Genomic DNA, 24,330 nt, shown 5'->3' with positions numbered 1-24,330 from the left:
TTGCATCAAACCTTAAACACCGATTTATTTCTATAAAATCTTCAACTCTTTTACGCATCCGCAAAGCGCAACTGCTCACATTAAATGAGAAATTTCATTGTGTCACCAATGACACCTAGAGTTGCCACCAAGTAGCAAATAGTGTCTACCATCATCCAAAAGTAAAAAGATTTACCTTAATAGGCAAGGTGAAGAAGATCAAATGAATTGATAAGTATATTTCAAAACTCCATAGAAGCTAAATCTCTCTTGGGACAAGTTTCACAATCTTGACACTATTGGAATCCATTTTCCATATCTTCAATGCGTTCCAAAACACAATTCTTAGCAAGACTGGTATTGTTACACAAGTAGAAACTTGATTATTTGTATAATTCAAAGCGCATATATTCACTGCATTGGAATGCAAGATCCCTAGTTCCTCAAATTTGCTATTAAAAGCAATCGAACCATCATTGTTCCTCTCTGTAGAAAATGATCAGCCTTAACAGTATGTTCCATGTGCAGGACCACTTCTTTGCATATACATTCTTCAACTTTGACTAGAAGAGGAGGATAGGTAGCATTAGAGTGTATATGAGATTGTGCAACAATTCAAAAGAATTCAGGTTGCTGATTAGAATTTACACATTTGGTTTGAGTTGGAGATCTTTCTCGAGGACAGAGCTTCCTTTAGAGTTTTTCAGGAGTCTAATGGCTCAAGCTTGTAAATCAGATCATGTCTACATGTCATCTCTTTGAATTTCTCTTTGCAAGAGTTTTTGAAGAGTTCATTGGGTTCATTTGAAGTGTGAGTGTAGATGCTGCTGCTACATATCCTCATGAGCTTTGTTGATCTCCTATGCATCTACTTGATTAGTTCTTTTCATGTGATATTACTTGGGCTTTGCAAGTGGTGAAGAGAGCTTTTGAACCAAAAGAAATTGAGATTACACCAGATCAAAGAGCTAGGAATACCGTTGATTTGTCCCCAAACCCTACCCACATAGAGAGAGAGAGAGAGAGAGAGAGAGAGAGAGAGAGAGAGATGGATGGAAAAGAAAAAGCACTTGCAACACAAATGCAGTTGGCCTCCCATCCCAACTTTTTTTAACACAACATATGTGGAAATTGCAAAGCCTACTTGAGAATCCTCCAAAAAGAAAGAAGAACAATTTAAAAAAACACACAAAGAAAATAAGAAAGTGACATTGCATATTAAGTCTGATTTCTCATCAACAAGCTAGAAACGCTTGGGCATACAAGGCACGGGATCGCTTAAACCAGACAGGTGATAGCTATTTTATTGTACTTACCATCATTCATTAAAACGTAAGTATCCGTATAACTGTTTACAAACTCAGAAGGGTGAATATTTGCAACAAAATCTATTCGAGGGTTGGAGCATGGAGAAAAAGATGGGTCTATGAGTTGCAGTGAGAGAAGACCAACAAAACGATTTGATACTGGAGGTTTCATAAAAAGATTACTTAATCCTTTGATGAGAGATGTAATCAAAACCAGCCTCCACCAAATAAAGAAGCTGTGAAAGGGATGTAAAGAAGGAATTACTTCCTGAAGAGCATTCAATGCTAGTTGTACTCAAAAGCAGCCGCCGCCCAAATAGAAAAAATCTGATAAAGGCATGCAAGCATGGAATCCCTTCATAATATACATTCTGCTGATGCAGTAGCCTTTGCTACACGGTACCTTTTCTCAACATGTCAAAATTGATTGCAGCTGGTTCTTTCCACGTAAGTGACTGTCACAGTGTCCATCCTCCTTTACCCCTGCTCTCATGCGCACGTGACCTAATACCTTGGGCTACCTGTGGCGCCTTTCTTTAGGAAAGTAGCATCACCTACCGCTCGTCTGTCAAGTGAAAGCTTTTTGTCTAAGCCACTTTGTAGCTGACCATTTCTCTCCTTCAACCACTGTGCAGCTTCCGTGAGATGTGGCGGGATCTACACTTCCATCAAGCTTCTGTAGAGGCAATACATGTGTAGCTTGACAATGTTAAAAAGATCACATCCAAAACTCATAGAGTAATGCAAGCATTCTCCACAAATTTGTGTGTTGAAATTTCAAATATAAGTCAATTGTTGCATGCCATAATATCCAGGCAGAGCCAATCATTAATGCACTTAATATGAATGACTCACTTGACTCCAAAAAAGAAGAGCATCTCCCTTTCTCGGTTCCACACAAGTTCCCTTTTTCTCCTCCCCTCCACAGCTGCATGTTCTGTCACCAACCTGGAAGCAAACACAAGAACAAAACCACAACAACACGAGTACAACATTACCCTTAGGTTTTAGCAGCCAAACAACCGATCATGAACTGGTTCTTTCGTTTCCAGCATCATGTCAATAATTCAAATACAAAATGTCTTTAACGGAGCTATCAAGCATCCGTTTCAGCTAGATGCTGGCATGTTACTATACCCAAGGAAAGAAGGTTTCTCCTCCCTGCATGCCCTCAGTGAGATACATCAAAAAAGTTGCAACCCGTTGTCCACCACGTTTGATGTTGAACTGCGAAGGCAAAAACCAGAACTCTCTCTCTCTCTCTCTCTCTCTCTCTCTCTCTCTCTCTCCATGATACAGATACAGTTACTGTGTGAATACATTAACACTTTTAGTCTCATAGGTCATTTGGTCTTTTGCAAATTTTTATAAAACTACTTGAAGGGTTTTAGATCCAAGTGTTCATTGTGCTTTGGCAAGATATCAATACCCACCTGACATCCCAAATATCTGACATACATACTCACGTAAGTGTGTTCACACATACATATAAGGGATGTCCACACAGACATAAACAGGGGTACACATACACGATGGATACACACACACAGGCTCCGAAATACCCCTTCTCCCTTCGGACTTAGGGTGATGTTATGAGGAATAGCCTTCATACTTAAGGTGATTGGGGCTCATTGGCACCATGTGATGCAAAAGATCACAGTGGCCCATAGTTGCACCCGGTTCGTGCACCGCCCCCCAAGTTTGATATGGACGGTTCGGTACGGTTTGAAACTGACGGTGCACTGGCGGTTCGATACGGATCTTAGGCGACCATTTTTTTTATGCCCGTTTTTTGGCCGTTCAGTTTGCCGTTTTTTGACTGTTTGGAGAGCCGTTTGTTGGGCGTTTTTTGGGGCTATTCATTGCTTAGCTTTTGCTTTCTTGCCTTGGAGGCTTGGCCCTTTGGTTGCCAACTTGCCTTTGCTTGAGCCTTGAGCCTCTCCCTATTATCTATATAATAGGCCCTCCCCCAACCCCATCCTCACAAGTGCTCATTGCTCAACAAGTGCTCATTGCTCAGGTCTATCCTCTCCCATGAGTCCCCTCTAGGCTCTCTCCCTCTTCCTCAACTTTCAAGCCTCTCCCTCTTGAGTCTTCCTCAAGCCTCTCCCTCCCTCTCCCTTTCCTTCTCCCGGGACCCTTCTCTCCTCTTTCACCATGAGAGAAAAGCACGAAGCCTTTACTTTGCATGCCATTACCCATGAGAAGAACGAGGGGAAGTCGGGGGCATGGAACTGGACTTGCAAGTATTGTGGCAAGGCCTACACTAGTAGTGCCACTAGGCTTCTTGCACATCTCTCGAAGATTGTGGGTCAAATTGCACCTTGCAAGATGATCCCTTGACATTTCCGATGGCATTGTGAAGAAGTACTCCTTGCTTGGCAAAGCAAGTGATAGTGGAAGAGTCCCCTCCGCTGTTGCCGCCGCTCAAGAGACGAAGTCATCCCGCCGGCAAGGGATACATCCTCCTTACCCTTCTCCGCATCCTTCCCCCCCTTCACCAACTCCAACCCCTCATCAAAGAGAAAAAGTGAGTTTGAGGTTCCACAGAAGAGGCAAGCCACTCTTGGAGGCTCCATTGGAGCAAATGTGGCCTCTCTCTCTCTTGGGTCTGAGCAAAGCAACAAGACGCAAATGTGGAGATTGCATGCACGGTTATTGAGTGCAATCTCGCATTTCATATCCTTAAAACTCCTCAATGGCAAAGGATGGTGAGGGCCATTGCCGAAGTAGGACCATGCCATGGCCCTTGGCATGGTATCACCTACAATGACATGCGCACGAAGGCACTTGAAGAAAAGGAGAGAATCAATAAGACCCTCGAGCCCGTCCGAGCGGGATAGGTGAAGTATGGGTGTTCCATTCTCTCCGACGGATGGACCAACATAAAGAAGAGGGGCATCCTCAACATTCTAGTCATAGTCACATGGGACGGGGAACGGAGACGGGGGGACGGGAACGGCATATGGAATATGCAATTTATTGACTACAAAGCACACTAAATAAAATAACATTTATGTTTTTACACTTTGAACTTTCAAGGCATCCCTTTAAATGTACAATACGTGGCGCAAACACCGAACAGGCGCTAATAAGTACACCGACAAAGTTCAAACCAATATATAAGCATGGAATGATGATCACTATCAAATAACAAAAGACTAGTGTCTACAATGCACATAAAGTGCTGAGTCAAGACTCAAAAGAAAAAACAATGAAACATAGCTAAATGATAAATCATAGAGCCTGCAATGCTCAATCGGAGGGTGAGCGTGAGAAGTACTGGCGTCATGATCATGGTTGCCTACATGACCAGTCTGAAAGGTAGTGGCATCGTCATCTAGGCTCGGTTGTGTCTCTCCTGCTCATTTTTCTCCTCCTGCTCCATCTCCCACTGAGTAAAGGGATCTACCTTTGCAGTCGCACCCTTGCAAAGCATTCGCAAGTTTGCGCTTACAAATACAAGATCATTGGCCTTTTCTACACCAAGGCGGTTCATTTTCTTTGATGCAATATGACTGTAAGAACTCCAAAGCTGCTTCAAACAAGAGGAGCTTACAGCTTTGCTAAGAATGCGGATAGCCAGGTGTTGCAGCTCAGGCCCATCTGAACCATAGTTTTCCCACCACAAAGCAGCCCCAATCTTCAACCTATCCTCCTGTGCATCTACAGGACCAAAAGCACCACGAAAGGACCTGTATGCAACAAGCTGGTCTTTGATTTTGCGCCTAATGTCTCCATGTGGCACTAGACGATCCAAGATGCGCCTCCGACCATCACTGCTCTCTCTGTCACTCTCCTGTCCATTACTCTGAAACTTAGGGTCCACCATATATGCAGCTAGGGAGAGGCATAGGAGGTCCACCTCATCACACATAAGGAACGAATCTCCTCGTATCCGTCCTCACCGGGCTCTAACTCTTGCAACTTCTCTATCATTCTATCCATCGCCTCATACACCTTCTCGATGCATGGCTGCATAGCATCTACAAGCCTCAACAAGTGGACAATAGGCCTCACCATAGCATCAATGCGTTTCACATCCTCCCAAAAGGAAGTGCTCTCTGCATAATATGCCTATGGCCGTTGAAGCCAATGTAGAAGTGGTGAACTCGTCGTTGATGAAGAGCTGCCTCAATGCACCACTGCACTCCCTAAAGCAGGCCAACATCAAGAAGTTGAAGGCAAATCAAGTGTCTGAGTATTTGAGAAGTGAGAGCCTTGATTTCTTGGAGAACTCATGGCAGAGAAACTGGTGGTTCAAGACAAATGTTACCATTTGATTGGCCTCCTGAATGATAAGCTCATTCCATGACATCTTTCCAATATCCTTTAAAAGATTGTGAAGCAATAAAGTACATCTCACCACGGGAATATGCAACGAGACCATGGATGGACCGCTTTCGTGTGTCACTCCATCGATCTGCAATGAGTGACACTCCATTCTTTGCCCATAGCCACTTTGTGTTTCTGCAGCTTGCTCGACAAGGCGCTTCTCCTTGTCGAGCAATGTGGTGTGCAAGGGCTCCGATGATGGGGGTGTAGTTTGGACCATACTCCCCAATCCTCTTCACCATAGCCTTGAAGTACTCGGATCTGATTACAAAAAGAAACAAGTGAACTTTCAAGAATGAAACTTGGAAAAATCATGTCAAGAGGGAAGAGTCAAGGCTTACCTAGCAGTATGGAAAGCAATATGGTCATGGAAGAAGAAACGAGCCACAGCTGTATCAACCTCTTCCTTCTTCTTAGGATCCCAACTTCCCTCAAGTGTACTCTGTCGCCGCGCGGGTGTGGGCATCGTAAAGGAACCTACACCATGTGGCCGTGGTGTAGATGTGGTAGATGCACCTCTTGACCCTGGAACAGACCCCTCGGGTGGTGTCACAAATGCTGCAGGATCCCCAGCCACACATGCTGGCCTTGCAGCCCTCAAAGCCTCATGCCCGGCAATGCGCTCAAGATGCTCCCTTCTCTTCTCCAATGTGATTCCCGTGCAAAATCAAACCTCGTGCCCGGACTCATGCATAAGGTGGGCTCTCACTTTGTCTAACCCACTCGTCCGCCTATAGGGGCAAAGCTTGCAAGACCACGGGCGTGAACCTCCTCCACTTCCAGGGCGGTTGGCATTAACCTCTTCCCACCATGACCAACCGTCGGTTCTTCTAGCAGCACCACAACGTGCGGAGCCGAAGGTTTCTTGTGAAGATGCCAGGAGAGAGGGTGAAAGTTGAGAGAGAGAGAGAGAGAGAGAGAGAGAGAGAGAGAGAGAAAGCTCTTAAGGCTTAAGGCTTAAAAGTTAAGAGGCTAGAGCCTAGAGAGAGCTTGTGGGTTGAGAGAGAGAGAGAGTGAGAGAGTGAGGGAGTGGCAGAAGAAGAAGAAGAAGAAGAAGAAAGCTGTATTAACGTCTACTAGAGGCCGAACTCGACCTATGAGACAAATCAATGTACAACTGTCAATGACTTCTAGATGTCCACAAAAAAAAGGACAAAATGAACATGAAATAAACTATGAAAGTACTGAGCTAGTGGGGGGGTGTGATGGATGGAGCACTACTGCTAGACGCTCAGTATGCAACCTATATGCATAGGGTATACAAGAATGCAATGCAGATCTCTCTAGCTCCAACCAGTACCATAATGGGGGTGTAATATGTGATACATAGGCGATGGCGAGGCAAAAATACCTCGGAGCATGATCTTCGGGTGTGAGCGTAAGTGAGCTAGCCGCTCCTGGATATAGTGCTGATGTCAAGCCCGTATCTCTGTGATCTCCCTCTGATGTAGTCTGGGAGTTTGGTAGCCTAGTGCTCTCAGTCTCCATCTGGCTTGGAGATCCGTAGCGCGCTGAAGTGTAACCCCCTCCTGTGTCAAGGTAGGCACTGGGATAGATCTCTCGAAGAAATCAGTGAGCTGGAGCTGTCGCCCACCTCTCCCTGTGGCATGAGTCCGTATCAGTGTCTCTCTGTGGCGCTGTCTCTAACAAGAACTGGCCAAATCTGCGCTGGTCTGCCGACTCCATGATCTGGCAAAGTGAGGGATGTCCACTGAAGATGGTGGTGTATCTCTCTCTAATGATACTATATGCTATGCATCTGCATACATAATGTTCCTCACTCTCAACCTCCTCCTCGCATAGTCTGCATATCCTCTCTGCTTTGGGGATCCGTGCTGCCCTACCTGCCTCAATCTCAAGTTGGTGTGATGACACTCTAAGCTAGCCAATCGCCACTCGGACACTGTGAGGCATGTACACATCCATGTATCCAGGTCTCTGTATGAATCCATCCACTGAGATACGCATAAACTGATCTCTGTAGTATAGCATCTTTGGCGGTAGAGGCTGACCGGGTGTAATCCAAGTCTCTTGAGTGTATCGCTACCATAAATCCTGCCGAAGGACTCTATTCCTCTCACTGTGGGAGAGCAAGATGTTTGGTGCATGTATATCATACTGGAAAGGTGGCAGGTGATCTATGTCGAAACCATGCTGAGTGAGCCACTGTATCATCTGTGAATACCATGATCTTCTATCTCCACTCTCTGCGAGTTGCCTAGATGCCTCAAAAGCTCTATGTGAGAGTCGATCTGATGGCATATCTCTGATCCTCTGTGTATGAAGCAGATCGTCTGGAAGAGGGCCTCTACTAGCATAGGAGGTGCAGCAAACTCCGTCCGGACAATGTCATGTGGGACGGAGGGTTTGCTGCAGATCATTCGTGAGAGCATGAGAATCTGAGGCCTCTCTATCTGAGACCATGTGGAGGTAGGTGCCCATACTGCTGCTTAAGCTCAAGAGTGGGGAGAGGGAGTGGGGTGGCTGGCCAAGAGTGGGAGAGTGGGAGTGTGGGAGAGTGGGGAGAGGGAGTGGGGTGGCTGGCCGAGAGTGAGAGAGTGTGAGAGAGAGAGAGAGAGAGGAGAGCTCAAGCCTTATAGGTGGCTCCAAGCATGGTGCGGGTCATGGTAGGCCACAGTGCCAACGGGAGAAAACGGGTGCAGCTGCTAGCCACCAACGGGAGAAAACGGGCAAAAGCAACGGCCATAAACGGCGGGAAAAAAAAGCGAAAAAAAAAACAGCAAAAAAACAAACGAAAAAAAAGGGTGAAAAAATAGCCAAAAAATCACACGTCGCGGCCGTCCCATTCCAGACCCGTCCCCGACAAGCTATTCCCGTTCCGCTGTTCCCGAGACGCCGTCCCCTAGTGACGCAGATGCCTGAGGCGTCCCCCCCGTTCCAAATCCGTGTCGGAGCGCCATGTCATTTCGGGACGACGTTTCCGCATCCCGGCCCTCCGTCCCCTCTGTCCCCTGTGACTATGATTCTAGTATCTTACCCTCTTGGCACTTACTTCTTGCGGGCCGTGTATGCGGCGGGGAAGAAAACCTCGTGCGATGTCATCTATCACCACATTTGACAAGCCATAATCGAGGTGAGATACAATTTTAATTTTTGAGTTTGAAGCTTGAAAGTTTAACCTTTGCCTTTTACTCAACTTTCAAGTCTTATTTATTTTCCTTTTTCATGCATCCATCATCCTTGTAGGTTGGCCCCGAAAATGTGGTTCAAGTGGTTACGGACAATACGTCCAATTGCCGCAAGATGGGCCACTTGCTTGAGGAGGAGTTTAAGTCCATAGTATGGACTCCTTGTGCCTCTCACTGCCTTGACTGGCTTATGGAGGACATAGGCAAGTTAGAATGGGTGAAGACTGTGGTGACACAAGCCACTCAAATTGTCACCTTTTTCAGTCAAAAAGTCAAGGCCCTTGTTGCTATCTTCCGCCATCACAGCGACTTAGAGATGAAGAAGCCATCTCGACGCGCTTTGCCTACATGTGGCTTCTTCTAGAGTGCCATTATGATGCCATGCCTAAGCTCCAAGTAACAGTGTTTTCACCGGAGTGGCAGGAATGGATACAAGGTGAGATACCTTCGCGTGTCGATGAGGCACGAGCCATTCAACGACTATGCTTGAGAGAGGAGTTTTGGCACTAGGTCTGCGCCCTAGTCATTGTGGTTACTTCCTTGTATAGGGTTTTACGCATGATAGACATGGAGGGGACTACTATGGGACTCCTCCCTAACTTTATGAGAGAGGCCATTGCCGAGATTACCTGCACCACAGTCCTCGATGAGCTTGATCCAGAGTATATGCTAACAAGGTAAATAAGATTCAAGAATAAGTAATAAACTAAAATAGAATGTTGAATCTAAATACTTGTTCTTTCGTTTTTCTCATATAAGATATTCTTTCTTTATTTTAAAATTCACAGTGATCCCCTTGAGGCTACTCCTCGACGCGATGCTATCTTGGCACTCGTGGAGAAGAGATGGAAGTGGATGAAGAGGCCTATCCATGGCCTTGTTGCTTTGTTGCATCCTGCCTACAAAGCACTCTCACTTTTCACTGACCAAGAGTTACTTTCAGCTAGGGATGCTTTCTTACCGAAAGCATTACCCGATGATGAGAATTGGCAATGTCAGTTCTTACAGAAGCTCATCAACTATAATGATCAGAGGAGCCCCGCATTCGCCAATGCGGTATGTTGGAGGAGGGATTCTATGGTGAAGCCTCTCTTTTGGTGGGAGTCATTTGCTTACCAACAACCTCACCTACAAAGAGTGGCTTTGAGGATTCTAGCGCAGGTAACCACTAACTACTTGGCACCAAGTTACAAAATTATGTGTAGATACTAGAATCCTGAACATCCTTTATTTTTATTGTGGATTAGGATCGCTCTTCGGGTGCATGTGAGAGGAACTGGAGTTCCTACTCACTTAAACACACGAAGTTATGCAATCAATTGAGTACGAGACATTCAGAGCGGCTGGTCTATTGCCGCAATAACTTGCGCATGGTGCATGCAATGCACGATATGAGTCAAGCTAGACAAGTATATTGTTATGTAACATGTTAGACTTACATAACTTTCAATGTTTTTTTTTTTTCCGAGAAAAGATCCTTTCATTAGTTATATAAAAACGCCCGTAGGGCTACAAAAGATCCTCTCTGCTCATAAGAAAACAAAGCAGAGAACAAAGCAAGGCAGCCAGGGAGACTCTCCCTAGGTGCTGAAAAATACAAGAATCAGTACAAAGAACTGAGAGGCTATATCATACAATAGGAGAGGGGAAAAGCCAAACAGGTGGCCTGTAGTGCCAACCGGGGGACCCCACATGTAGGGTATAGAAGGGGCCGCTGCGCCAAGTGGTGTGAAAGGCCTGGCGCCGCAAGATCGGCTCATCCGAGAACCCAGCATATGACCTTGCTCTGTGCGAACCGCTGGGCTCCAGATGAGCGGCTGACTGGCCCGCTCCTCATCACAAGAAGGAGGTCTCTGAGAGAGCCCTGGTCTCAGCAGCTCCCAAGCTCTCAGGATGCTCAAGGCAAATCTGTCCTCCCATCCTCTACTAAGGCCTGTCATCGTATCTCTGGTGCCCAAGTTCCCCCTGCTGGGGGAGCTCGAGCCTGCAGCCGCTGCAAAAGAAGCTCTTTCCAAGGCTTAGCGCCTGGAAGCAGCCCCCGAACAATAAGCTTCCCCAATAAGGCTCTACTCTGATCAACTGGATCTATAATGCCCAAGCCTCCCTGGGCCAACGGAAGTGTAATAACTGCCCAAGCAACCTTTGCCCTGGCTGGCTGACCATCCCGCCCAGACCAAAGAAAGTTCGTGATCAGCCTCTGTGCCTGGCTCTGATACAAGAGCTCGAGAAGATCCAGCAAGACGTAATGTACCACATGGTCGCTAAAAGCACCTGATTTGCCACCACCACCCTCCCAGCCAAGGATAAGCGAGCTGTACTCCAATACAAAAGCTTCTTTCGAATGCTCAGAAGAAGCGGGGCAATCTGCTGCTCAGGTGACAAATCTAGTCCAATCTGGCATCCCAAATATCGCACTGCTGTGCCAGGAGGAATCCATCTAAAACCCAGGTCTGGGCTCCATGCCGGAGTGGGAGCACTACTGATCCAAAAGGCCACAATCTTGCGCCAATTGATCAATGCTCCCGAAGCTGCACTAAAAACCTGGAGCGACTGCTCTGCCTGCTGAAGATTGGCCTCCTGGCCATGCAAAAATAAACCCATGTAATCAGCAGCAAACTCAGCATCAAGCAGGTCCTCCCCCCTGACTAGGAGCTAGAGTCCTCTCAAACCAACCTCCTCTGCCGTCAGATACATGCTCATAGCCTCCGCAAAGAAGAGAAAAAGAAACAAAGCGAGAGGACACCCCTGCGGACTGATCTGGTCAACTCAAAACTCGACCCCCTTCCTCCTGCAATCAGCACCTGGCTACGAGCAGTGGAATATAGAGCCGCCACCCCTCGAATCCAACCTGGCTCAAAGCCCAGGCGAAGCATAGTGCCCTCTAAGAAACCCCAATCGACTCTATCGTATGCCTTCTCAAAATCAAGAAGCATCACGACCAAGTCCTCACCAAGAAATCTAGCTCGGGCCGTCGCCTCCCAGAAGGTGAAAATGTTGTCAAGGATACTACGCTCCTTGACAAATCCTGTCTGGGTAGCATGGATCAACTCCCCCAGGAAGGGTTGGATCCTCAAACTCAAGGCCTTTGCCAAGACCTTGTAGACAGTATTGAGGATCGTAATAGGCCTCCAATGCCGGATATCATCTGAGACTCCCTCCCCCTTGGGGATAAGAAAGATCAAGCCCTCTGTAAAGCTCTGTGGCATCACCCCAGTGTCCAAAACATACTGAAAGCCCCTGCGGAGGCCTGGCCCCAAAAGGTCCCAATAGCGCATAAAAAAGGCAGGCGTCAATCCGTCCTCCCCTGGGCAACTATGGCGCGGAAGGACCCTCAAGGCCTCAGCAAGCTCAACCTTTGAGAGAGGCTCACCCAGAACTGTACGCATACGATCTGTGACCCTCCTCTGCACAGCTACGTCTCAGCCTACGCTCCCTCTCGCGGGCCTCTCCCAGCCGTGTCAAGGCTGCAGCGTGCAAAAAAGAGCTGAGCTCGATGAGTCCCTGGGCACACTGGCCTGCTGCATCCTGGTCAAAGCTCTAACTATCATGCCATATCCTCTCAATGTCCTCAGCGAGACTAGGATCTGTAAGTACCCTCTCTGGCATCCTCAACTGCAAGCTAGTCTCCCGTGTCCTCTCCTCAAGAGTCAAAATAACTGGCGCATGGTATGAAAAAGAGGTGCCAGCGAGAATGCCAACGGAGCCCCCGCGCTCCCCTAACCTGTCGCCCACATAAAAGCAATCAATCCGTGATAGATTAGTCCCTCCCTGCCGACGATCCGACCGAGAGAAACTAAGACTGTCCTGAGAGCGGGAGAAGGCCTCATCCTGCCATGCATCAGTGATCCTCAGTGTCATGCAAAATCGCTCCCAAGCTGCAAGCTCCGTACCATGCACTGTAACATGACTGCCTCCCACCCTATCGGTCGGGTCCTCAAGCATGTTGAAGTCTCCCCCGACACACCAATGTGCGGCCTCTGGCAATGCATCCGTAACCTGGGTCCAGAACTCTGCTCTGGCACTAGCATGGTTGGGCGCATAGACATTGAGCACGCCAAAGAGCTCATCATGCGTCCTCAGAATGACATACTGTGCTCTACCAGGCACAATGATCCCGCGATCCACAATGGCCTGCCGCCATACATCCGCAATGACCATACATACTCCTCCCTGCCCACCCAAAGGGCCAAATCCTGCAGACCAAAAGGTGTCCCATCTACCAGGCATCACCGAACCATATCTCCGGATCCTGCTCTCACCCAAATGGTGCTCCTGCATCAACATAATATCAATATTACCCCCAACCAGGCATCTCTGAAGCTCCTGCCTCAAGCAACCACAATAACGTATATAATGTGCGCCGCCAAGGCCCTGTACATTCCATGAGATGATCCTCATGGATGACCTGCTGAGGTGGATGCTGTCTCAACCGTACGGCGGGCCTTCGCAAGCGGCTTGGATGGAGAATAGTCCCCATCCGAGCGGCTACGAATCTATCCACCTGGTGTACTGCAAGAATCTCGGATCAGGCACCAGTGGCTGTGTCCCATGGTGACTGCCTCCCGCTCAGACAGAGCACCCTCGTGTATACATACATATCCTGGGTCGCGTGCTAAGTCTGCCACAATGCAAACGACCAAATGTCAAATCCCTGAGGCATCCACACTCCCGGGATCAATGAAAAAATGAGCCAACTCCCATAGTCGGCCTATCACATCTGTCACCTCCAGATCGCTCACATGGTGAGAAAACTCAACTGCCTGAGTCTTCAAAGTGCTAAGGGCGAGCTCCAGGGTCCACTCCCGGTCGCAAGGGCCACAGAGAGAGAATGAGAAGGCCACCGCTGAATCAAGTGCCTCCTCCCCGCAGGCCAGAGGTATCACTACATGAACTCGGATGGGTGCTGGCTCATGGGGGCCCTCTGCTCCGAAAAGCCGTGAGAAGGAGTAATCAAAAGCCTCCGAGCGCTGTCTAGTGTCGAGACGACTCAGCCGACTGCGGATAGAGGATATCTGTGAAGCCCGAATCGGCATGGTAAGTCTCCTCTGCGGTGCTCGAGCAAGGTCGGTGCTCAGATCCTCCGGACTGCAGGTGAACGCCAGGGGACTGCCAGGGCCTCCCGAGGAGCTGGGGCGAGCGGGGGGGAGGAGGGGGGGGAGAGGGGGGTGGGGAAGGAGCCGCTGCCGAAACCGGAACGGGGATGGGAGGAGGCGAAGGAGGAAGCGAGGCGGGAGAGGGGGACGGGGGAGGGGGAGGGGGGGTGGGGGGGTGGGAGCGAAGGAGGGGGAGCTGGCATCTCTTGGTCCTCAGTAGGCGCTGGGGTCTCCTCCTGAAGGGGAGCAAAGCTATTCCTCACGGGAACCCAGTGACGCTGAGTCTATGGCTGCTGCTGCATCGGTCTCTGGGCGTGCTGCTCGGGCTGTCTCCCTCGGCGGCGCCCTTGCCCAGGCTGCCACTCCGAGGTCTCTGTGGGCTGTGCAGGTGTCCCAGAAGAAGCCTGCCGAGCCGCATCTGTGGGCGGGCCATCAGGGGCCTGCTGCTGCGGTGCAGGTCGGGGTCTCCTGCGAGAGCAGGCCTTGGCCAGGTGGCCGACCTGTCTGCAAATAAAGCACTGGTTCGGGAGCCCCGAGAACTCCACTCTCTGATCAATCCATCCCCCCCCCCCTATCCTAGGTAGCTGAATGACCTTCGGAAGGGAGGAGATATCAGGAACCAAGACTCTAACCGAAGGTAGCCCAGTTGCTCTAGCCACCACTGAGGCTGCAGTGGGGCCAGTCTCGAGCACCGAGCCCACCAGTGCTCCTAGCCTCGAAAGGAGCGGAAGGTACTCGCGGCAGAGTCCAGGGAAGCAACAGTAACATGGAAAAGGCGCTCTCCCTGCTCGGCCGCTGCGGGGTCAAAGCCATGCTGCCAAGGTCTGAAGAATGCCCGAGCACCCCTGATGTCAAGGGGACTCATGGCAAGGACCTGGGCCACACTCTGGGAAGTCTCGAACTCGATCTGGTAGTGTCCACGACCCAGAAGCTAAACGTCCAGGATCTTGCCCACGTCTACAAGAAGGCGGGCCTGAAGAAGATCCCGGATCTCCCCTCTGCTGGGGCGAGTGCCGACTATACGGCAGATGGTGGAATGTGCCTGGAGGCGTTCCACCTCTGCGGCGAGGCTCACTTCCTCTTCTCGCGAAAGAGAAAGCCTGATGGGGGTATCCTCAGGGGCGGTCGAGGGGGCTGCAGAAGAGTCCCTCTGAGGTGGGGCGGGAGGAGCCTCCATCAGAGTCTGAAGCTGTGGCGAAGGCAGAGCGAATGCAATACCTACAAGAACCGAGCTGCACACGAAGGGCAGAAAGGGCAGGCGGAAGGATAAAAAAAAGAAAAACCCCCAGGGGGCAGAAAAACCAGCAAGAAGGGAAGGGGCGGGGGTTGGGATAATGCGGCAAAGAATAAAAACCCCCTAGGGGGGTGGGAGGGGGGGCGGCGGCAGCACGAAAAGGAGAGGCGGGGGGAGAGAGGGCAGCAGAAAGAGAGCGGGGGGAGAGAGGGCTAGCGGACGGGGGGGGGGACGGGGGGGGGGGGGGGGGGGGACGGGGCGCTGACGAGGGAGGGGGGCGCGATGGCGAGCTGAAGGGGGGCAGGCGCTTCAGCGCGAGAGAGGGCGAGAAGGCGAGATGAAGGGGGGGGGGGGGGGGGGGGCGCGATGGCGAGATGAAGGGGGGGCGCATAAGCGATGGTAGGCGGGGGGGGGGGGGGGGGGGGGGAGGGCGCGAGGGAGGGAAGGCGACGGGCGAGCAGGCAGCGCGAGCGCGAGCAAGGGTGAAGGCGGGAGCTTCAGCGAGCCGAGCAATCCCAGTAGATTACATAACTTTCAATGTTTTATTATTTAGCCCCTAATCAATTATAAGACTTGTAGATAAACGTCGACGAATTCAAGTTGACGGTGGACACTCTTAAAAGTGTCCACAAGGAGCGTAATACAGAGGAGGAGGCCGTATATACAGAGCTCTACAAAGAGCTAGAGGAGATTGATAGACGAGTCTCTCGCACTCGTCGTGGTCGCCGAGCTAGAGATGGAGTACAGGTTCGGCCTATTCTTACTTTGGCTTTTGAGGCTCTGATCGCCGAGTTGCTACCTATCGCCCATTTGCTACCTATGTCAGACATGGCTCCACGAGTCCGAGCTCTACCCCCCGCAACGGTTAGAGTTGAGGATGCTTCCATTGCGGAGTCATCTTCGGCAGTTCATGGTGATATTAGGGAGCCCGAATATGATAATGAAGGCAACATTCTTAGCAATGGGGATTTTGGTGGGAGCTCTAAGGTGTCCTCCTCTAGTGAGGATATTGAAGAGCCTAGCGATAGCTGTAAGTCCTAACATAGATGGTGACAGGCTTTTAGCCTCTATAGTACTCTATGGGCTTTTTGCATTTTTGTACTCCATTTTTATACTTGCTCATGTGGCATGCCAACTTTTGCGGCTTTATATATATTCATGACTCTTTGACATGTCACATGTACATTTGTCTACTTTCATTTTCTATGCAACTTGCAAATTGCAACATTCTAAATTTTTATGTTTTGGGTAAGTTGTAAATTGTAACTTCTCTAAGTTTTGCATTTATATTTATATTTTTAAGTCTTTTTTAATGGACAGTACATCCACCGTATTTTTATTTTCAAAATTTAGCGGTGCGTTCCGAGACCTTATTTGAACGTACCATACCGAATCGAACTTTTCGTACTTGACAACTATGCAGTGGCCATACCTGAAGTGATACAAAAGATCACACTCAAGCCTACAAATGGAGCTTGACCACACATAAGATTCTTTAGCTTCCACCAACTCAAAATAGGGATAACATAGGAATGAAGCTTTTATAGATCAAGGTGATACAAACATATAAAAGAAAAAAACACACATAGGGTTTATTTAACTCACATTTCAGGGGATTCCCTAGGTAGAAAACCCATGACTCACATATAAACAGAAAAAATAAAAATTTGGAAGTTTTAAGGACTTCCCGAGCATTTGTCAATGAGGACCAGTCTCTGCCGGCGACATTTCTAAGGTTCCGACACTTGATCGTCGAGTGTAGAACATGTACTTGCAAGGAGTAGATGCTTCATGATTGTGCTTGCAGTACTTCTAGGTACATTTCTTTTCGGCATGAAAGCTAGGGCAAAGGACCCGAGGGAAAGGTTGAACTCCTCCATGATACTTTATCTCAAAATATTAATGATATGAGCACTAAGTATTGCCATATGATGTTGTTGCAAAGGAGCACCACGAAGACTTTGACCTACTGAGAGACAGCCTGGAACAGGTGGTTGCTTCTACACATAAGGAAGCAAGAGTAGGCTGAGGAGGTGCAGCCAGGTGATACAAGCGGAGAAGATATCATGGCAGAAGGTGCCACTCAGGTGTGTGTAGGGGGAAGGTCAAAGCTCGAAGGACGTGCCAAGAGCAGCACAAAAGCGTAGGTAGAGAGAGGGCTGAGAGGACTGACAGGATGTTGCGAGTAGGAGTGCCCCGCAGCAAGCAACGTCCGCGTCAAAGAGGCCTCAAAAAAAAATCACTGGGAAAGAACTCCCAACGGACTGAAAATTGGTTGTCGCCAGGTAAGCCCCAAGAGCGGGGAGTGCTTCTAGTGGCCAGCCCAATGTCTCTGCCCCCCCTCAGCTCAGCTCATCTCAGCCGGTTAGGCTGGGCGGCTCTATCACAAGCTCCGCCCGAGTGGGGAGGAGCCACCGACCAGGGTAGGCAGCAGCAGAGCTGCGGGCACTAGTGCCACCTGGAGTCTGTGGCACGAACAATAGGCGGAGATGATGACAGTGCGGGCGATCTGGGCAAACAGAAGGGTGACGGGCAGCGCACAGAAGGGCAGCTGCAGGTACAGAACAGCAGCCAGATTGGAGCGTGCACGGTCATGAGCAGTAAGGCGGGGAAGTGCAGTAGTAGGAGGGCGACAGGCTCTGATACCATTTGTAGACTTTAGGGTTAAGTGTTACACAGGTCTAAGCTAAGAAGGATGAAAGATGTCCATGGCTGTGGTGTAGATAGAAAGAGAGGGGTAGAGAGACAACAAAGCTCAAGAGAGACTGTATGGCACGTACAATGTAATGCTTGTATTGATTGATCTATAAAACCTTCGAAGTACAATGCTTTTATAGGCATAAGCCTTATCTTTTGATGCAGACACTCTCACTAGAGCAATGACACATGGTAGCCTGTGGCATCACTGTTATCACATTCACACCTAAAACGGCTATAAGAGGTGGTTCACACACACATACTCCCTTACTCACATGAGTGAGTGTTCACACACAAATATAAGGGATGTTCACACACAAACATAAACAGAGGTACATGTACACGATGGATACACACAAAGAGACTCCGAAATACCCAAAAGATCGCAGATAGTCTTGCTGAGGGCCCTTGTGGGCCATGTCAAAATACGCAACGGAAATGATAACCAAACTTCAGACCACAAGAGCAAGTAGAGTGCAGAAAATAGACAGCACAAGAGAAGGAGAGAGATAGGCGTATAACTCTTCTCTATACACAAGATCCCGAGGAAAACTGAATGAATACAATGTGGGGGCAATGGGGCCTATTTATATGGCCCCATGAGTGCAGTCGGCCAGTAGATGGACAGCCGACTGGACCTGAAATGCCCACGACCTGAAAATACAGCAGTCGGCCATCACTCATGTGCAGTCGGCCAGCCAGCAGGGAGCAACTGGGACTGCCTGTGACCAGTCGGCCAACATCTGGTACAGCCGACAGGTCCTACACTGCCTCCCACACCCTGGAAAAATAGGGAAAAATGGGGAAAAAATAAGAGTAGTGAGGAAAAATGATAAAACACCTATACATGGCGGCAGAGGCCCTGGTGTCTGATAAAGACAGGAGATGACTTCTAACACCCCCTCTGAGCTCCAGGCTGTGAAATCAACCCAAGGGAGCTGGAGTGCCGCCTGAGCGTAGCCTGAGGTAGAGACTTCGTGAAGAGGTCCGCCACATTGTCCTCCGTCGAACAATAAAGTAGCAAGATGTCACCAGCCAAGATCTTCTCACGTACAAAGTGATACTGTATCTCTATGTGCTTGGTCCGGGCATGGAAGACCGGGTTCCGAGCAATAGCTATACAACTCTGGTTATCGCACTGGATGACTGTGGGCTCCTTCTGTGGAAACCCAATCTCGCCTAGCAACCTCCGCAACCACACAACCTCGCAAGCAGCACCACAAGCAGCCCGGTACTCCCTCTGTCGAAGATAGGGCAATAGTTGGTTGCCTCTTACTACTCCAAGAAACTGCTCCTGAGCCGAGGGTAAAACTGTAACCTGAAGTAGATCTCCTCGTGTCTGTATCGCCTCCCCAATCTGAGTCACTCCAACCTTGGAGTCTGACTCCATCCCCTCCTGTGTAAAAGAGTCCTAGATCCTTCGTACTTTGCAGATACTGCATGATCCGCAATCCTGCGTCCCAATGAGACTTCAATGGCGTCTGCATAAAAGAGCTCAACAGCCCCACGTAGAAGCTCAAGTCCAATCTAGAGTTCAGCAACCAGATCAATGAACCAACCAACTTTCGATACTGCGAGGCATCAACTGGCTCACAAGGATCATCAACTGGCTCACAAGGATCATTAATGGTTAACTTTGTGTTTGGGTCCATCGGCGAAGTAATAGGCTTGCAGTTCTACATCCCAAAGGCCTCAAGCAACTCATGAACATACCGCTACTGAGAGACAAAAAAACCCCCTTTGGATCTGCCAGATCTCCAATCCCAAAAAGAAGTGGAGTAAGCCTAAGTCGGTCATCTCAAACTCCTTTGACAAGGCAGCCTTCGTCACGCTAATGTGCTCCACATGACCGCCGGTGAGAATGAGATCATCCACATAAAGGATGATAATCGTAACCATGCCACGTTCCCGAAAGAAATACAGGTTAGGATCTGCAACCGATCTCTGAAATCCAGTCTGAACAAAGAAGGAATCAATCTTCTGATTCCAAGCCCTAGGAGCCTGCTTAAGACCATACAAGGCCTTACGTAACCTATAAACCATCCCTTTTGATCCTAGAACAACAAAACCTGGAGGCTGCTCAACATACACCTCCTCCTGCAGGTCACCATTAAGGAACGCAGATTTTACATCCATTTGATACACGGGCCACCTCTGAGAAGAAGCAAGGGCAAGAACGGTCCGAATCGTGGACATCCATGCTGTCGGTGCAAAGGTATCCTCGTAGTTAGCCTAGCCGCTGAGCATAACCTTTAGCCACAAGTCTGGCTTTGTGTTTGTCCACCGACCCATCTAACGCATATTTCGTCTTAAAGACCCATTTGACACCAATGACTGCCTCGGTACCAACTCCCATGTGTTGTTCTTCTCGATGGCATCAAGTTCCACCTGCATGGCTTTTCTCCAAGTATCCTGTGAGAGGGCTTCCTTGACGGAAGTGGACTCCTTGTCCCGCACAATACGAGACATCAGAGCATAGTTTACCTGAAGAAGCTCCGCTGTATTGCTTTTGTCTCGAACTCTCTGTGATCTTCGAGGGCCGTCCTCTGTGGTCCACTCGGAGGGTAACTCCGTGACACCTCACTCCCGAAGGGTGTCCAACAACCACCTAGGTACTCGAACAGATCGTGGAGCCTCCTGCTGTTGCGGGGGCTCTACTCTAGCTGCGGGTTCAACCTCCTGTGTTTACTGAGGGTGATCAACTGGAGCAATGGTCTGGAAATCATCATCAGACTCTTCTGGATCAAGAAGTGGCGGCTCCTCGAGAGTGGATACTGGAACATGCTCATCAAAGACCACATCCCGGCTGACAACAATCTCATTCCTGTCTGGATCATACAATCTGTATCCCTTGGAAAGAGAATTACACCCCACGAATATAAGCTTGCGGGACTTGGAGTCAAGCTTCCCCCTTTGCTTCTTCGGAATATGTACATACGCATCACTCCCAAAAACACGGACGTGCAAGACATCAAGTTTCCTGCCAAAGTATGCCTCAAACGGAGTCATATTAGGTACTGAAGTCGTTGGAGACCGGTTGAGGGTATGGACAGCCGTTGCCACAGCCTCTTCCCAAAGTGGACAAGGAAGATCACGATGCTCCAGCATGGTCCTCGCCATCTCCACCACAATCCTGTTTTTGCGTTCTACAACTCCATTCTCTGAAGGCGATCCGGTATTGGCCAGTTCCCTCTTGATGCCATGGTCTGCACAAAATCTGAGAAATACAGTCGAGGAGAATTCACCCCCTTTGTCACCCCTGAGAGTCTTTACCTGCAATCCAGACTCTTTCTCCACCATCACGTGCCAATCCTTGAACCGTGCAAAAACTTGGTCCTTCTGTGAAAGAAAGTAGACCCACGTGAATCTGGTACAGTCATCAACAAGCAGCATAAAATAGAGAGATCCTCCCAATGATGGTGTCTGTTGAGGTCCACACAAATTAGTGTGAATCAACTCCAACAGTTTCGAAGCCCGCCTGGAAGCCTGCTTCGGAAAGGATTCCCTGTGCTGCTTACCACGTATGCAAGAACTGCAACGTCCTTGCCTACTGCCAATACCTGGCAAGCCAACCACCATCTAGTCTCGGAAAGCTCGCCACAGTGCATCCACATTTAAGTGGCCAAAACGAAAGTGCCACAGATCTCCGACCTGAGAACCTGTCAACGAGGAGAGTGCAGAGAACTTGTAGATACCATTCTCCACACCGCCTTCCCAAACAACCTGGCCAGTCTCACGGTCCCGTACAGCAACTGAATGCTCCTCAAATTCCACCCGGAAGCCAGTCTTGCATACTTCATGCACTGATAGAAGATGAAAACCCAGAGCAGGGACGTAAAGAACACGGGAGTGCTTGCCCCCCTTGCCGTCGGGAATAATCTTCATCCGGCCCTCACTGTGTATCAGAATAGTGGAGTTGTCACCAATAAAAATGCGACTTGACTGCCGTTTCAGATCCGAAAAGAAGTCACGGGACGGAGTCATGTGCCTGGAAGCACCACTGTCAAGAATCCATTCCTGGGTATCCTTCGCGGTGAAGCCAACTGCCTCCTCGCTCGAAGACGATGAAGCATGCGAGTCCATCTTCTCTAAGTGCACAAATGCAGGAGTCTTTGCAGTTGAGGCTGAAGAATCAGCACTCTTCCCAGTCCGCTTAGGACACTTCCTCCAATAGTGGCATTTCTCGCCACAATCATTGCAGGATTGTTCGGCCTTCAGCTTCTCTCGTTATGTGTCGGGCTTCTTCTCAGAAGACTTCTCCGGTGAAGCCTTCCCTTTGTCCTTGTTGTTATTCCGGCCTTTTGACCGTTGGCCAGTTAAGGCCTCCGAACCTCCGCTGTGAGAGGAGGGTTCGTGAAACGTTCCTCCTGGTCCAAGACCATGGGCACAAGCTCCTCCCAAGTAATGGTGCTGAGCCTACCACTCGTAATCAAAGAGGAGTAGAAAGCGGAATACTCAGCAGGCAAGTGGGACAGCAAAGTAATTGCCATGTCTTCAGATGATATCTCCTTCCCAGCCTGGAGGACTTCCTGCTGAAAAGCAGGCAGGTGGGTGGGTGGGAAAAAAAAACTCTAAACCTGCAAGTGGCTGTCCAGCACTTAAGCCCGCCTTCCTCTTGCAACTTCTCTTCCCGAATAGTCCAAACAATCCACCAATCAGCAACGTAACTATCCCCCTCTTGCTCAAAAAACTCCCAAGATCTATCTATCAAGAGCCTAGGGCTCTGATACCATATCAAAATACGCAGCGGAAATGATAACCAAACTTGAGACCACAAGAGCAAGTAGAGTGCAGAAAATAGACAGCACACGAGAAGGAGAGAATAGGCATATAACTCTTCTCTATACACAAGATCCCGAGGAAAACTGAATGAATACAATGTGGGGGCAATGGGGCCTATTTATATGGCCCCATGAGTGCAGTCGGCTAGTGGATGGACAGCCGACTGGACCTGAAATGCCCACGACCTGAAAATACAGCAGTCGGCCAGCAGCAGGGAGCAACTAGGACCACCTGTGACCAGTCAGCCAGCAGCAGGGACAGCCGACAGGTCCTACACTGCCTCCCACACCCTGGAAAAATAGGGAAAAATGGGGAAAAAATAGGAGGAATGAGGAAAAATGATAAAACACCTATACAGGGCAGGCACACCCACAACAGAGGCCCTGGTGTCTGATAAAGATAGGAGATGACTTCTAACAGGCCACTCATGGTATGGGATGCTAGTGTTGATTGGCATGTATCGTGGAGTGGAACCTGGTGGATCAAAGTACTGTTCCTACGATTGGATGGTGAGCTTACCTATGCCCCTTTTATTTGGTTTCTCTAATCTTGTGTGGACTGTGTTTAGGAGATCTTGGTTAGACAGGCCTGGGAGGCCACTTACATAGAGCGACCTAAACGCGGAGTCTACGAAGGTTTTCATGGTTTATCTCACATCAGGATTCCCAGGTATTTCTCTCAGCACCATGGTTGATTTTGTCTCGTCCGATGTATGCTTTCTAGGGTTGCTGCTAGGTAGATGAATGTGGATTCTGAGCTGTAGGTCTGCGTTTCAGGTACTATGACAACCTTGGCATGTTGAGAGAAACATGTCGGCAAGGGTAGGGGTCGTAGAGGCCTGGGTGTGCATCCAGAAGCTGTAAACAGCATGTGCGCAGAGAAAGAAGAACCTGGGTGGCCAACACAGTAGATGTCAAGGCAGAGGTGGCCAAAAGTGATGAGGATAGCACTTGCTATGCACTGGCAGAGAAGGCCACCAGATGATGCCAAGCGTTGTCAGAGTGCAGGCAGCCAAGGAACCAAAAACGGCAACTGATATATTTTGGGGGTTTCCAGAAAGGGGCGCCTCATTTAAGCAGTAAGTGTTTTTAATTTTAAAAAAAGCTAAGGGGTGCCCACTTTAAGCAATAAGTGTTTTTTATTTTAAAAAAAGGGGCAGCCTATAAAATAAAGCACATAGTACTTATTAAACCATCTAGTGTTGATTCTTCCTTACGTTCGGCGTGGGACAAAACAACCAGGAGCAGACATTGCACGTCTTCTTGTACACAGCTCACGAAGGCTCGGGTAAGTGGTTTATGTGATCATGTCAGATTTTACCTATAGTTTTGTAGTTTTCTTTTCTCACTTTTCTGAGACATTCAGAATCGGCACATGTCAATCCTCAGTTCTTTTTGCAGTAACAGAGATACACCCTTGCTTTTTTCTCTCGTCCATCTCTCATATCCATGGCGACACCCCAGCCCCTCTCCTTTATGGATGATTTATTGGATCATGAGCCGGAACGGGAAGATACAGGGGCAGATGTTGGGGAACCAGGGCATGCTATTGAGATTGGCCACCAAACCATCATAGTTGTGGTGGAGAAGCTTATTTTGACAGCGAAATGCAGAAACTCCAAGCAAAGGTCTCTACGGGTAGTGAGATGGTAATCTCCGAAAGGAGGTTATTATATTGTTGGGAATCAAGGTCTTACCTGTGTGAGCCCACTCCTAGAGTGAGGAAGTATGTGTGTGTGTGTTTGTGTGTGTGAA

General features: G+C 49.0%; 1 protein-coding gene across 4 annotated transcripts in view; it reads right to left on the bottom strand.

The window, feature by feature from the left end:
* Positions 1 to 1,172: 1,172 nt before the first annotated feature.
* LOC147605877 (prolyl 4-hydroxylase 1) overlaps positions 1,173 to 24,330 on the bottom strand; it is a 154,932-nt gene continuing 131,774 nt past the window's right edge. For all 4 annotated transcript variants that reach the window (XM_086792708.1, XM_086792709.1, XM_086792707.1 and 1 more), the window contains 3 exons: positions 2,424 to 2,513; positions 2,142 to 2,234; positions 1,173 to 1,962 (listed from right to left, as the gene is read on the bottom strand). In XM_086792708.1, coding sequence (XP_086648834.1) covers positions 1,855 to 1,962; positions 2,142 to 2,234; positions 2,424 to 2,513 — 291 coding nt within the window. In that variant the 3' untranslated portion in view covers positions 1,173 to 1,854. The remainder of the gene's footprint in view (positions 1,963 to 2,141; positions 2,235 to 2,423; positions 2,514 to 24,330) is intronic.

The sequence above is a fragment of the Cibotium barometz genome, chromosome 58, assembly GCF_041138505.1.
Source record: "Cibotium barometz isolate CiBa-2024 chromosome 58, ASM4113850v1, whole genome shotgun sequence".
Taxonomy (NCBI): Eukaryota; Viridiplantae; Streptophyta; class Polypodiopsida; order Cyatheales; family Cibotiaceae; genus Cibotium; species Cibotium barometz.
Note: the sequence above shows the minus strand (reverse complement) of the source record. Positions and strands in the feature narration are given on the sequence as shown.